This window comes from Aegilops tauschii, unplaced genomic scaffold, assembly GCF_002575655.3.
Source record: "Aegilops tauschii subsp. strangulata cultivar AL8/78 unplaced genomic scaffold, Aet v6.0 ptg000246l_obj, whole genome shotgun sequence".
Classification (NCBI taxonomy): Eukaryota; Viridiplantae; Streptophyta; class Magnoliopsida; order Poales; family Poaceae; genus Aegilops; species Aegilops tauschii.
In genome coordinates this window covers 68,308-80,716 of record NW_027332521.1, presented here as the reverse complement: position 1 = coordinate 80,716, position 12,409 = coordinate 68,308, and the positions used below count along the sequence as shown (strand labels likewise).

Sequence of the window (12,409 nt, the reverse complement as noted above, 5' to 3'; positions counted from 1 at the left end):
GAACAGCTATAAAATCTTCAGGTTCAGGTTCAAAGCACAAGAGTTCAGGGATCTAGATCAGGTCAACAACAAATGAGAAACAACTGTCCGCAACAGGATATCAAACTTATATGCATGCCCAAATCAAACACAATTAAATTATATTCAGATGGACCTTGATTAGGCATTCGCTACACTAATCGGGTATAGTGCTTGCTGTTCATTATTCTTGCTATCAGCTAGAGAAAATGGCCAGAGAGTTTCAGATTTTAGTTAACTAATCATCATCATTATAGTATGAGCTTCTGGTTTTGCAATGCAGTAGCCGTATGTAAAGGTAGCCAAGATGAGATAATGGGGAGGGAGGGGGCTGTGCGCATGGACCGCTGGTACAGGTACGCTTTATACGTTACTCAAAAAAAATAACGCTTTATACATGTACCACGGTCCAGAAATTTTTCGGCCACAACACGCAACAGCGGGCTGCTTTTGCGTTTCCGAGTGCAGAAAACAGAGAGGAGGGCGGCGGCTGGAGAAGGAGATCGAGAGGACGGCGATGCTTAGCAGCGCCGGTGGCGATTACCCATGGATCCGGTGTGCAGGTGAGCGGCGGTGTGCACCCCATCCCCTTGCCCCTTCCTCTCGCCCCTCCCCTCCCCAATCCTATATGGTATTTGCGCTGCGGGCTGGCCGTGCCGGCCCTTGCTGTGTGGCTGTGCCGGCGGCGTTTTGTAGTGTTTGATTTGTTAGCTTCGGCGCCGCCTCGCTGATTTCTCTGACCCATTGTGGCAGGTTGCCAATCTTCATCGATGGGGTTGTCCCCGCTGGCTCGGATCTGAACGACGGGAGCGAGGCCGGTAGTGGCGGTCCAGTAGGCGTGCGGGAGTCGTCTGTGGCTGCGTACTTCAATGGCGGCGACCCCGCCCGGAACGATGCGAACAGTCTAGTCAGTCAGGCGAGTCTGCGATCAAACCATATCCGCGACCACCCGGCTGAATCTTCAGCGTGTTTGGTTGGAGGTAATTACATTTAGGGAATGGAAATTGAAAGGGTACGAGACTTCAAATCTACTGTTTGAATCGAGGGATTGGAAATTCAGAAGGGAATAGGCATGGGACTTTAGGCTTCAACTCCCACCATTTTATTAACACGGGAGGGGGTGGGAGTTGGAAAGGAATTGTTTTAGTGAGTCAATCTTAGCCCTTCATCATAAATTACGTTAACTTCCCATGTCTAGTTACTCATCAATTCCCATGAAACAAATAAGGGAATACTGTTTCTCTTTAAATCTCACACATAATTTGTATTGTGTGCCAAACAGAGGATTAAGAATAAGACGTCTCATCCCATGTTTAATCTTAATACAACTCCCTACTCTAAACTCCCATACCCCTTCCCAAATATTACCAAATGCGCAGGCATGGCCCAAAAAAAGTTCAGTGATTTTGCTGCACCCGCTATCCTATTGTTGTGCTTGTGGGGATTGGAAAACAAAGTAATAAGCTCATGCGGTCATGCCTGTCTTGTGCCCCCGTAAGGAATTATATAGATTGATTTAAGGATGACCATCGTACGGAATAGAGCCGGGGGGAGGGGTGTTGTTGTTGATGGGGTCGTGTGCTTGGGATGTATCGAAATACTGAGCATTTCCAGCGGCGCCCCCAGCAAGCCCCCCAAGGCCCTTTCTTATCGTTGGCGCTGAAAGCGCAGCCGCGCCCCCCCCCCCCCCCCCCAAAAGCCCATTTTTCGCCAGTTAGGGCCGAATTTGGCGTCGGCAGACCCAGGCCGAACCCAGCGCGCTGGGGGCGCCCGGGGGCGCCAGGGCAATCGGTTTTGGGGCGAAAGAACGGCGGGCCCGCCGAGTCAGCGACCCCGCGCCCGCATCGTCCTCATCGCCTCGGTTTCCCGCGGGGAGGCTGGCGCGCTGGTCAGCCTTCCATTGATGCCTCACGGGTGCCGCAGCGAAGGCATGGCGATGCGTGTCCGGCCCTCTCCCGCCACGCATACACACGGCGGACACACGCTCGCCGCCCGCCCGCGGCTATAAAAGCCACCTCTCCCACACCGGTGAGACGCACACTTGCACTCTCTCTACCACCGACGCTCCCGTCTCTCCTCTCTCCTTGGCGTCCCTCCTTTTTCCCCATTGCCGAGCGCTACCCCTGCGCGAGGACGAGGCCCGCCTCCTCTACGAGGCCGGCTACCCGGCCCCGCCGGACATGCGGGTGTCGTGGAGGAGCGCCGGCAGGGTCCAGTGCCGCCGCCTCCCTCTGGGGCGGACCCGTGGGTGGAGATCGCCCGCATCCACGCCTCACTGCCGCAGTCGGCGAGGGACGGGCCGAGGTTCACCTCTGACAGCACGCTGTGGGAGCCGTACTTCAGGCGGCGTCACGCCGAGCAACTCGAGGCCACCAACGGCATCGAACCCCGCGGCCTCCAAAACTCGGAAGGGTGCCGCCGATGGTGGGCGTGCCAGGCCACACGTTGGAGGCCGTCCTCTAATACATCGAGGGCGGCAACACGCCGCGGCTGGAGTACCCGTCGGCCCCCACCTTCTCCCTCCGGTGTGGCAGCTCGTGGACGCCGAGGCGCATGGAGCCGGAGTCCTCCTTGTCTGGCTCCCGCTCCCGCTCCTCCGGCTCACCCGCTCTCCGCCCTGTCAAGCCGGAGCCCCAAGACACGCCGCTCGGTCGGCGCACCCGCGGCGGCGGCATCGCCATCAACGAGCCCTCCCCACCTCTGCCCGGCTCGTTAGGCCGAAGAAGGAGCCGTGCGTCGTCGAGCCGGTGCTCCTCGCCATGAAGGTTTCCTTTATTAGTTTGTTTTTCACAAGTTCCTGTAAATATGTCAATGAACTCGCCAAGTTTGCTCGAATTTGCGTCGTGTTTGGCTGAACTGTGGCCGAGTTTTGTTTTTGAAAAAAAACAAAAAAACGGCGTCTGGGGCCGGCCTTGGGTCGGCGGTTGGGAAACATCTCGCCCCGACGCCGAGATTTTCGCCGGCGCGCCCCCAGGCGGCGCTATTTGAGCGCCCCTGGGGGGGCCAAATCGAGTGGATATGCTCTAATGCTCGCATGCTGTGATTAGGTGTTGTGTGCTCTGATTTTTTTGTTGTTCTGGTAGCAGAGAAGTAGAAGTGTAGGGTTCTGACTTCTGAGTCCGCCGTCTATGCACTGAATCTTCTTTCTATTTTGCTGGACAGAGTTAGCGTGGTTGCGAGCGCCATGCGCTAGCAGAATGGGTGCTCTGGAGAAAATGATAAGAGGATTTGCAGAGAGGGATGGCGAAGAAGTGATCAAGCTGGAGCTGGGCAACACCTTCAACTCACTGACAAAGGCATACCACTGCTACAATTTGTATTCCTGGGAGCACAGATTGATACTCACTCCGTCCCAAAATGTAAGATCATTTTTTATCATTTTTGTCATATGATAGTGTAAAAGTGTTAAAAATGATCTTACATTTTGGGATGGATGGAGTATCAGATATGGAAAGAGCCGGCTCAATCCTGAGAAGTGGAAGACAATGCAGGAAATTGTTTGTGGACGCTCGGTAGGGAGTTCAGCCTAAGATATGTAAGTTGCTGAGCTGAATTTAAGATGTACCGTGCTGACAAATATTCTCGTTGGTTTGTCTAGGGGAAACCTTTGCATGAGAACAGGTGCGGGTGTACATGAGGTTGTAGTTTGATCGCCAGTCCGATGAGAGCTACGAGGAGAAAAGAACCAAGATTGTAAGTTAAAACTGTTCTGTGACGAAGAGTCTAGTCTTGAATGAGTGAGCTGACAAAAACCGTTTCACATTCAGGGTGGCGACGTCCTCAAAACGAACTCGTCAATTGAAATACATGCCAGCAAGGTGTACACTCGGGCGAGCAATTCGGCCAAATTTTGTACTAGTTGGGTGGGTATCGGGTCGAACAGGCTGAGAACAATGAATTATACAGGGCAACACACACTCGGCCTGAAAAGAAGGGAGAAATGGAGCAGGGTTGTTTTCCTGGTGAAGATGATTGACAATTGAGCAGAATCTGAATGTGAATGTGGTATGTTCGAACATATGGGCATGTTATGCTGTCATGTTCTTAAGGTGTGCACAAGTACAGAAATTGTGAAGCTGATCATTAGCCCAATCCTGGGAGCTAACCTATACTATTTGTTTTGCATGAGACAGATTATGGACTATCGTGGCATGACAGAGATACCAGAAAGGCACATTGTAAAAAGGTGGACAAGGGATGTGAGGGATGTTTTGCCAGATCACCTTCAGCATTACCAGGGAGACCAGCTCTGTGCCACCGCGCTAACATTCAGGCATACAAGAATGTACGTCAAGGCACTAGAGCTGGTTAAGCTCGAAGATGTGAGTGTGGAAGCGTATGAAAGACTGATGAGTCTGTTCGAGCAAGCCATTGTTGTGATGACGCCATTTGAGCATGCCAGGGATGGGCTTGGGCTCGAGGACCGTGCTACCAATAAGCAAGCCACCAAGGTAGCTGAGCAGGCAGTAACTGTTGACAGCGCACACGACAGGATGTCAGGGCACAGCAACCTCCTTCGTGATTGGGAGCACCCCTGAAGATGAGGACTGCAGGGAGGCCTATGAACACGAGGGACAAGACGCTGTATGAAGGCCTGAGCAAAGAGGAGTAGATTCTGTAGCATCTGCAAAACGCAGGGTCGTAAGAGAACAACATGCCCGCAGCAAGGAGACGCTCCTAAAACGCAGATGAAGGAAGCAAAGTGCAGCAACCTATTGATACGGACGATGGGATGAGAGGTAATCGGACATGACAGAGGTAATCGGATATATCGACAGAATGAAAAATCGGCGAGCCGTGCCATGCCAACCGAACCAACTGAAAAACCAGAGTTTGGGGAGACAAGTACCCGGTTTAATTATTATTATTAGGGGAGATATAAGTGCCCCTATGCTTTAATACATGTTCAACACAACTTGGCAGGGTAACATCCCAGAAGAATATTTATTCAGCATGGAGTTAGGAACCAAGTCAACTCCATGTGTTGTAGCTTTTTATTTATTCCTTATTAGGCTTCAGATCCAGAGGAGGGGTAGCACTCCATCACTGCACTCCATCTTGCCCTTCTCCACACCTGTAGTTCAACAAAAGCACATTCAGCTCAAGGCTGCTGTCATGGATCTAAAACCCCAGGAAAGTTCATGGTACTAATGGTGGGCAGAGTATCCAATTCAGCATTGTAAATTGCATGGTATGAATAAAACGAAAGAAAAATACTTGCCTGCATACCTAAGGGCGGTGGCCCCAGCCCATTATGCTATCCTGGCATCTTTTGCCCTTTATCAGCAGTCTCAAGAGATATGGAGCTCCTGTTTTTGATGTTCTAAGTTTGAACCGTACATTGTCATAGTTCCACAATGTCTCATAATAATAGGTTTTACCATATTTGAGGGTGGGTTTCCACTTCTCCAGCACACCACACGACAGTGAAGCCCAGCTAACTAAGAGCTCCTTAGGCCGCTGAATATAGTATCCAGTCCTTGAGTTCCATTTATCAAGTAAAGATTCATGAATCTCCGTGAACCTCTGTGCCTCACATAATACTACAGAGTACCTTGCCAGTGAAGTTGTCATCTGAAAGAAGTCGCTGACTCCATGTTTGTACCGAGAAAGAATCTTCAAAGCTCTCTTCATTGCCCTTTTGCCTAGATCAAGGTTTGCAAGGTTTGACCTACGACCAACTAGGTCTCTATAACTTCCACCGATTCCTAGAGAAATGGATCCGGGGAGCATACTTGAATATTCGGCGAATGAATGGATAATTCCTTGGGGATTTATGTATCCACCGATATACAGGTTATCGCTTCTAATCAGAAATACCACCTGATCATGGCCATTTACAATCTTGTTATATAACCAGGCCGGCGGTGGTTTTGCAACTCCAGTCTGATTTTCAAGCACAGGCAGACCTTCCCTTGACATGGTAAATGGCGAGCGCATTTTGGCTACTCGACGTCCTTCCCGAGCCAACCTAGCATAGTCCTCTAGATCCGCTTCCATCCCAATAAGTGGCACTCTGCCAATTAAAAAAGAACTAATTACTAAAGGCCATGAAATATTCGCATACTGTATACTTGTATTTATGCATTTAGTATAAGGAAAATAAAAACAAAAAAAAGAGGTTCATACCCATTAATACTCTCAGGAATCTTGATAGCACTAGCAGGTTGAAATGCAATTACAACTCCTACCAATGTAATGAGAAGCTTTGCAATAGGAGTGAGTCTCTGCACAAAAAATGAAGACAAAGATGATTATGAGTACTTGTCTTTTGGTACGTACTTATATTTTTATATTTATTTTTTGCCGCTGCCGGGGTTGATACTAAAACTGAGTGTCGTAAATCTCATGAGATACAAGCCTATTTATTGTTTAGGAAAACTCTTAGTATTATCTACCGAGTCATTTGCTCGGTCCCACACACACCGCATCCATATCTCTCCCAGTCATATCTTTTCTCCGCGACTTTTCTCGCCCGCAACTTATCTTTCTCCTCCATTTAAAGCATCTTCAACAGCCGCGCCAAAAGACGCGCTCGCGGTAAACTGGGCTTTTAGCACGTGCGGGACGTTTTCGCGCGCTCCAGCGGTGGCGGGAAACGATTGCGCGCGCGCGGGAAAAGGCGGCAGCCCGCACGCTAGATTTGGCGCACCGCGTTCGGCGCGCCTATAAATTGCGGCGCCCTCTGCCACTCTCTCTCGCTCCCTCTAGCGCTTTCTCTCCTCGCCGCCGACACGACACCACCGCGCCATCATGCCGCCTCGCCGCCGGGGAGGTTCGGGTTACCGCGGCGTCCGCGTGCGTCCGTCCGGCACATACTCCGCCTCGATCCGGTTGGGCGGTGGCGTGCGCCTCGGCCTCGGAACCTTCGACACCGCCCAGGACGGTGCCCGCGCGTACGACGCTGCGGCGTGGCGCCTCCGACGGTCCCGTTGGGACATGAACTTCACTGACGTGGCGACGCCGGAGCGGGCACATGAGTTGGCTCCTTTCCCGCGGCTTATCACCGACGAGGATCGGCGCAAAAACCGGAGGCGGGAGCGCTGTCTTAGCCTGGCCGAGATGGACGAGGAAGCCATGGCGTTGTGGAGGCAACGCTTCCCGCAAGATATTATCAATGAGGAACAGTTCTTCACCGAGAGGAGGGCGGGGAGGGAGGAGAGGAGGAAGGAGCGAGCCGCCTATCACGAGGACAAGCGAACGCGAAAGGCGGTCGCTAAATACAACATCGCGCTAGAAGATGCGTAGTCCTGGGACTCCCGCGACGAGCGGTTCCTTGACGCCTACGCTCCAACGTCTGAGGAGGACATCACCGAGGCAGAGTCCGAGTCGGAGAATGACGAGTAGTAGTAGTTTTTCGTTTTATTTATGTATAGTAGAACTATGTACTATGGACTATGTATTGTAGGAGAAGACTGAACTATGTACGCATTTCTATAAAATATAGCGCGCCTGCTGGAGCGGCTCGGGCGCGCTTTATTTTGCGGCGACCGCTGGAGCCAGCGCACCGCCGCGCGCAAAACCTGGCTCACCCGGCGCTGTATTCTGACTTTTAACGCGTCGCGCGTTGCGCGGCTTTTGGAGATGCTCTTACCCCCTTACCTCTCGCCGGATATGGAGACAGCTCTCGGCCGCTACCACCACTTTCCCCGCCACCGTGAATATAGAGAGGATTCAGACGCCGACCACCCTCCCGCGCATCCAAATCCCGACCGCGAAATTGATGCAACATCGCCGGTTGCATCACCGAGCGTCGCGGGTTGCTGTGATAGAGCTTCCTCGCGCGCCTGCCAGCGCTACGATGGAGATTCAGCGTGCGACCGCCAGCGCTGCGATAGAGGATCGCGTGTCGGCGCTGCAATGGAGCACCGCGTGCTGCTGAGGGCGATGCGATAGAGCTTCAGCGTGCGACCGCCGGCGCTGTGATAGAGGATCGCGTGCCGGCGCTGCAATGGAGCATCGCGTGGTGCTGAGGGCGACGCGATAGAGCTTCAGCATGCCACGGACGGCGCGTCGAGCCGGAGTTCCCCTCGCGTGAACCACCTGGTGCTGCGACCCGCGTATCTTGCCGGCAACGGAATCTGACAACGAAACACGCACGGTGGTGTGCACGCGGCGGCGGAGTCTCAATGCAGCGTGGGCGGGTTGCAATGTTCAGATGCTACTCTCGTCAGTGCTGCCGGCGATGTGGCGCTCCTCGGCGGCCACCGGTGCTGCGATGCAACGTTCATCGACGTCAGCCGGCGTTGTAATGGAGCACTGCGTGCTGCCGAGGACGCTGCAATGGAGCTTCAGCGTGTGACCGCTGGCGCGTCGAGCCGGAGTTCTCCCTCGCGTAAACCACCTGCTGCTGCGACCCGTGTATCTCGCCGGCGACGGAAGCTGACAACGCAACACGCATGGTGGTGCACGCGCGGCGGCGGAGCTTCAATGCAGCGTGGAGAGGGGTAGTTGCAATGTTCAGATGCAACTCCCGTCAGTGTTGCCGGCAATGCGGCGCTCATCGACGGCAGCGGGCACAGCGACACGGCGCTCCTCGGCAACTTCCAGTGCTGCAAAACGCTCGTCGGTGCTGTCGGCGGTTCTATGCAACACGTGTGTCGCTGCGAAGAGGAACCAGTGATGCGCGATGCAGCGCTCATCGGCGGCGTCGGTGCTGTGGTGGAGGCACTAGTGCTGCGGGAGCGGCGGCAGTGCTGCAAAGCATCCACGGTCAGAGTGGGGGTGGCGGAGCTGCAAGGCACCAATGGCAAGGACGGTGGCCGGCGTCGCTCTGATTTTTTGCAGCACGAGTGCTGCCGCGTGGCGAGAGATGCAACAGGTAGTGCGCAGCCTCGTGTCTCGTCGGGGTCGCAGCATCCGCTGCTGGGTGGCCGCCGGCGCCGGTGCCACGGCGGAAGCGTTGAAGCTCATGTGGTGTCGCGTTGTGTGTAGACCCGGGGAAAGGAAAGGAAGACTGGCTGCATCACATGAATCGAACGGCCACCGCGCCTGAATCGTACGGCTGGCTAGCCGGATGATTTCCTGGGGAAATCATCCGGCTGATCCGTAGCAGCCGCCGCTATTGTTTGTCACCGCTTAACCGACAGATCGATTAGACATATCCTCCTCTAATTAAGATCTAGTCTAGTAAAAAACTGCTCAGATTCTAAAAAAGACTGCTGGAATCTACTTCCACTGGAGTATATATATATACATAAAAGGGGGAGAAGGCATCGGTACCTGATTGTTGACGATGCTGCGGTTGACTGATGTGTCCGCCTCAACCTCCTCCGCCGCCGCTACGGCCTCCACCGGCGACAAATCAACCGCCGCCGCCGCTACGGCCTCCACCTGCAAAGTCGCCGCTTCTTCCCAGTCCATCGTAGCAGCGGGCAGCGGCAGCGTCTCGGGAGTGCGCAGAGAGTGGCGGCGCAGGCCCAGTGCTCACGGGCAGGTGGCGAGCAAGAGCAGCGTGAGGGGAATGTGGAGGAATAAATAAAAAGGGAAAATCGTGGCGGCGCAGGCCCAGTGCTCACGGGCAGGTGGCGAGCAAGAGCAGCGTGAGGAGGGGATTCCTTTGTGTGGAGCAATAAATAAAAGGGCAAATCGTGTTTTAGACGAGTATGTGGGATAAGCGATAATACTACATCCTACATCCACGGAGAGACAAATGGGATACCCGCCTAAAGCACATCGCTTCCTTCCACTACCGTTACGCTGTGTTGTGCAGCCTGTGCTTACGTTGTTTACGCTGGAGCGCCAAACTCCCAAGCATCAACCAACGGCACATAGCTACAAACTAAACAACATAGTTAATTGCAAGGAACTACCACACTTCGGCACGTCGTGACGAATCAGTACCATCAGTCATTTTTTTTGCAGTTCAGTACCAGCTCAGAGCCTAAGTGTTGCGAAACGGTCTGACAGTCGTATAAGCCCGTATTGACCACGTATCTGACCGACCGGCCCAAGTGTCAGGTGCCACGGTGGCCTACCCGCTCGGTCACTCGTTCCAGCCCGGCTCGTTCGCACCATGTAGCTGGGTCGGGGCTCGTCGGACCGGAGCCAACCGCACTCTGTCCCTCTCCTCGCCCCATCGCCCTCGTCGCTCCAATCCACCGCCACTCACCGCGCAGACCGCCGCGTCCGCCATCGCCGCCGCGCCATGGTCTTCGAGGATGAGAGCAGCGATGACTTGTCCAACCTGCAGATCTCCTCCTCCGAAGACGGTATGCATTATCAGGTCAGTGGTAGAGCTAGGGTGAGTTAGGGTTAGGGTTTCTGATTTAAGGATTTTGGGGATTTGCTGATCTGGTTTTCTGATTTGGGGATTTGCTCCTGTAGATTCCTGCTAGCATTGAAGACCAAGACTACAATGGCTTGGAGAAGGCATCAGAAGGGCTCTGCGTGGAGCATCGGCTGCCAACTGAGCGTCGTGTAGCTTTTGAATCATTTGAGACGGGCAGGAGGTTTCTAGTTTGTGCTCAGCCTGTAAGATTCATGCTCTCTCTCTATGTTCACTGTAATATAGTTGGTAGCCTCTGTTTAGTAAGTTAGTACTACTGATGGAGTACTCCTACTGATGATGAAGCACATTGTTTAGTTATTTATTAGTAAGTTAGTAGCTTTGATGCTCACCTTTGTTAAACATGCCACCTGATGTTAGTAATATATATGGGCAGCAGCTTAGTTGGTAGTGGAGATGCTCATAGTTTAGTTATTTATTAGTACTGAAGCTCACTGCAACATGTTGTGTAGGCATGTGCTCATGTATATTCATGTTTAGTTAAATTGCCCACTTTTTTGTAGTAGTATATATGACCAGCAGCTTAGTTAGCAGTGTAAATGCTAATTTTTAATTGAGGCAGTATAGGTTGCAGTAGAAGTAGCACTTTTTAGTTGACCACATGTATAGGTTGTAGTTCTTATGCTCTTAGTTGATTTTTTAAAAGTGCCCTTTCATAATTGTAATTCTTGAGAGAGTAACAATATAAATGTTTACTATATTACAGGAAAGTGAGAATTGTGGTTTTCTTGCGTGGGTTGACCCAGAGTGGCCTCCCACAATGCAAAATGCATTGTTGAAGCTTTGGGAAATGTTTGAAGACAGCAGGCATGCTAGGAGGAAGGATAACCTGGAAAGTTCACTTACTATCCACCACCTTAAAGAAGAGAAAAGGAATCTGGATGCCAACTATGACAAACTAGTTGAAGATGTCCATCAACTTCTCGGTGCACAGGAGGACAGGGTGTTGGATTTGAGCTATGTGCAAGCTAAGGAGAAGAGAGCTGAGGTTGCCAGTGCATCAGCTGTGGCTGGCATGAAGAATGAGATGGAGAAGAAAGAGGCAGAGAACTTGAAGCTGAAAGAGAAGTATAAAGTGCTGATGAACCTGCTAGAAGCTCAAGGCAGTGTCATTAGGAACCTGAAGACGAATCATTTGAAAGAGAAGGAAAAGCTAACTGAAGGCAACAACAATTTAAAGATTCAGGTTGATGAGCTCACCAAGTCTGTGAAAAAACTCACAGAAGAGAATGTGCAGCTGAACCTTCACATGTATGATCTCAAGAGGGGACATGAGAATCTGATAAAATGCAGGGATGAGTTAAAGCTCCAGCTAGCTGTTCAGTTCAATTCACTTGAGAAGAGCAAAGAGAAGTTGAAGTTGATCCATGACATCTTGAAGGAATGAGGTAGATGAAGATGATCTGGTAGATGAAGTAGAGCATACCTATCATGATATATGTTGCTTTGATAGAAGGCTTTGCTAATCTTTTGTGAAGGGTGGTTTAGTGAAGTGTAATGTATGGATGTAGTAGTTGTGAACAATGTTGAACTCCACTATGCTATGGTCTTTAGCTAATGTTGTAAGAATCTATTAATTATGGCTGTAAGAATCTATGGTTATGTTGAACTCCACTATGCTACGTTATTTAGCTAATGCTTTCTTAGATGGCTCAAGTTATACCTCTGATGAAATATGTTGCTTTGATGGCTGTTAGATGGCTCAAGTTATACCTCTAAACTAACGAATCCTGGTCCAAATCAAACCTTAGTGACGTTTTAGCCAAAAAAACGCTAACGTGGCCACTGTCCTATAGCCAAAAAACGCTCTGAGTGGTGGCCCTGGTTATAACAGCAATGCGTGGGGGCGAACAGGAAACGGATTGGGGATTTGGGGGAAAAACTAGGGTTAGGCGACGGCGGAGGCGATTCCTGAGCGGGCCGGCGGCGGAGGCGATCTCGCAGGGGGCGGCAGCGGCGGCGGCTGCGTCCAAGGCAATGTCGTGGTCTTCGGGTCATTCTCAGGCTCCCAGCTTCCGTCGAGCCTCTGGAAGGAGAGGGGACGAATCGAGGTCGCCGGTGCCCTACCGTGAGAGCCCGATGGCGTACGAGCCGGAGAAGCTC

The 12,409-nt window shown here is 52.0% G+C and overlaps 3 protein-coding genes across 5 annotated transcripts; 2 read left to right on the top strand and 1 right to left on the bottom strand.

Annotated features, from left to right (window-relative positions):
• Window positions 1-433: 433 nt before the first annotated feature.
• Window positions 434-5,244, top strand: LOC141028608 (uncharacterized). 3 transcript variants are annotated; one of them, XM_073506103.1, is made up of 7 exons: window positions 434-591; window positions 772-998; window positions 3,181-3,377; window positions 3,464-3,530; window positions 3,617-3,711; window positions 3,786-4,067; window positions 4,152-5,244. In XM_073506103.1, exons 1-4 carry the CDS (start codon window positions 536-538, stop codon window positions 3,488-3,490), a joined length of 507 nt encoding a protein of 168 aa, XP_073362204.1. In that variant the 5' UTR covers window positions 434-535; the 3' UTR covers window positions 3,491-3,530; window positions 3,617-3,711; window positions 3,786-4,067; window positions 4,152-5,244. The 3 variants fall into 3 exon arrangements, with proteins under 3 accessions (XP_073362204.1, XP_073362206.1, XP_073362205.1); XM_073506105.1 differs by having other exon boundaries at window positions 454-581; window positions 3,786-4,023; window positions 4,152-5,040; XM_073506104.1 differs by having other exon boundaries at window positions 454-581; window positions 3,181-3,530; window positions 3,786-4,023; window positions 4,152-4,439.
• On the bottom strand, window positions 4,515-9,660 carry LOC141028607 (protein synthesis inhibitor I-like). The gene is made up of 5 exons (XM_073506102.1): window positions 9,241-9,660; window positions 6,148-6,245; window positions 5,240-6,034; window positions 4,921-5,092; window positions 4,515-4,565 (listed from the first exon to the last, which is right to left on the bottom strand). Exons 1-3 carry the CDS (start codon window positions 9,379-9,381, stop codon window positions 5,248-5,250), a joined length of 1,026 nt encoding a protein of 341 aa, XP_073362203.1. The 5' UTR covers window positions 9,382-9,660; the 3' UTR covers window positions 4,515-4,565; window positions 4,921-5,092; window positions 5,240-5,247.
• Window positions 9,661-10,165: 505 nt separating this feature from the next.
• On the top strand, window positions 10,166-11,693 carry LOC109785094 (uncharacterized). The gene is made up of 3 exons (XM_020343700.1): window positions 10,166-10,243; window positions 10,345-10,491; window positions 11,013-11,693. Exons 1-3 carry the CDS (start codon window positions 10,166-10,168, stop codon window positions 11,691-11,693), a joined length of 906 nt encoding a protein of 301 aa, XP_020199289.1.
• Window positions 11,694-12,409: the final 716 nt, after the last annotated feature.